At 47.2% G+C, this 1622-nt stretch overlaps 1 protein-coding gene across 1 annotated transcript; it reads left to right on the forward strand.

Annotated features, from left to right (window-relative positions):
• Positions 1–104: 104 nt before the first annotated feature.
• LOC104873256 (fibronectin-like) lies at positions 105–1598 on the forward strand (the record flags this gene model as incomplete). The annotated part of the gene is made up of 4 exons (XM_010639878.2): positions 105–282; positions 475–651; positions 1194–1322; positions 1417–1598. Coding segments are annotated over 4 exons (666 nt in total), but the record flags the coding sequence as incomplete, so codon positions are not given.
• Positions 1599–1622: the final 24 nt, after the last annotated feature.

Here is a 1622-nt window from a genome sequence, read left to right on the forward strand (position 1 = left end):
CTGCAAAGTTTCTTCATTCTTCTTTGAAGATCACTGACCATCATCTCTAAATATTTATCCTCATAAACTCTTACATGACTTTTTTTAAAAATTTAAATTTGTAGAAAACTACTGCAGGCCGTTGGAAGGAAGCTACCATTCCAGGCCACTTAAATTCCTATACCATCAAAGGCCTGACCCCAGGAGTGGTATATGAGGGGCAGCTCATCAGCTACCAGCAGTATGGCCACAGAGAGGTGACACGCTTCGACTTCACCACCAGCGCGAGCACACCTGTGACCAGTACGTACCTGCACCCTCGGGTCTGCACCCAAGTTGTTCAGACTTGAGCTCCCCTTGGGAAGCTCTCGCCTTCTCGATTCGTTTTCTCCCACAAATGGCACCTGCATTTAAAAAAAATAACCATCCACAGGTGAGGATGGTGAACAGCCTGGATCACTGAAGACTTGCTTTCTCCTTTCTGTGATGCTCTAGGCAACACTGTGACAGGAGAGACAACACAACTTTCTCCTGTTGTGGCCACTTCGGAATCGGTGACTGAAATCACAGCCAGCAGTTTCGTGGTCTCTTGGGTCTCAGCTTCGGACACTGTATCAGGATTCCGGGTGGAGTATGAGCTGAGCGAGGAGGGAGATGAACCGCAGTACCTGGGTGAGCTGGATGCGTGGCTCAGGGTGGGTCTGAAGGGGCTGTTGATGGAGAAGAATCAGTAGGTTCTCTGTGGAGCTAATTGACAGCCCCAGTAGAACAAAGCCTCCTGCTGGAAAAGGAAAGGAGAGCTTGGCCCTTTGTAGAACTGGCAGGTTCTCCTGAGCGCCCTCACCTTGTCCTGCTCCAGATATGAGGTGCTCTATGCATTTACCTGAGCGTAGGCCCACATTACAAAAGCTCCTGTCTTTGTCCTTCATGCATACTTTTCAAATCCTATCCCCGCCCTCCATCTTTCTGTGTGTCTCTACTATCTGCCTTCTAATCACAGAGAGGTATTCAAGTTTGGGGGTGGATTATAAAAGTTGTACATGTTTGGAGAAAACAATTTGAAACATAAAAGAAGAAATACCCCATAGCACATTGACAATTACTGCTTAATCCACTAGCACATTTCCTTCTAGTCTCTTTTCTCCCTCTCAGTGTGTTGCTCTTCTCAAATGCTGTGGAGGCATTGGTTGTAACCTTTAGTTTTTATTTCAAAGATCTTCCAAGCACAGCCACTTCTGTGAACATCCCTGACCTGCTTCCTGGCCGCAAGTACATTGTCAATGTCTACCAGATATCTGAGGAAGGAAAGCAGAGTTTGATCCTGTCCACTTCACAGACAACAGGTACATGATGTGCTATGTGGTGTTAAAGGACTCTTTCAACTGTAGGCCTGTAACAACATCGTTTCCCTCACTTCCTCCTTCCTTTCTTTATTAGCTCCCGATGCCCCGCCTAACCCTACCGTGGACCAAGTTGATGACACCTCCATTGTGGTTCGTTGGAGCAGACCGCAGGCACCCATCACAGGTCAGTTTAGCCTTGATCTTGCTTCTGGGTTAATCATTCTGGTAGCTCGAGGAGGGTGTAGGGAGGAAGCAGATTCTGACCACAGACTGAGTGTATTACTTAAAACCTCCCACATA

Source organism: Fukomys damarensis, unplaced genomic scaffold (assembly GCF_012274545.1).
Source record: "Fukomys damarensis isolate Sample0158 unplaced genomic scaffold, DMR_v1.0_HiC HiC_scaffold_11946, whole genome shotgun sequence".
In the NCBI taxonomy this organism is placed as follows: domain Eukaryota; kingdom Metazoa; phylum Chordata; class Mammalia; order Rodentia; family Bathyergidae; genus Fukomys; species Fukomys damarensis.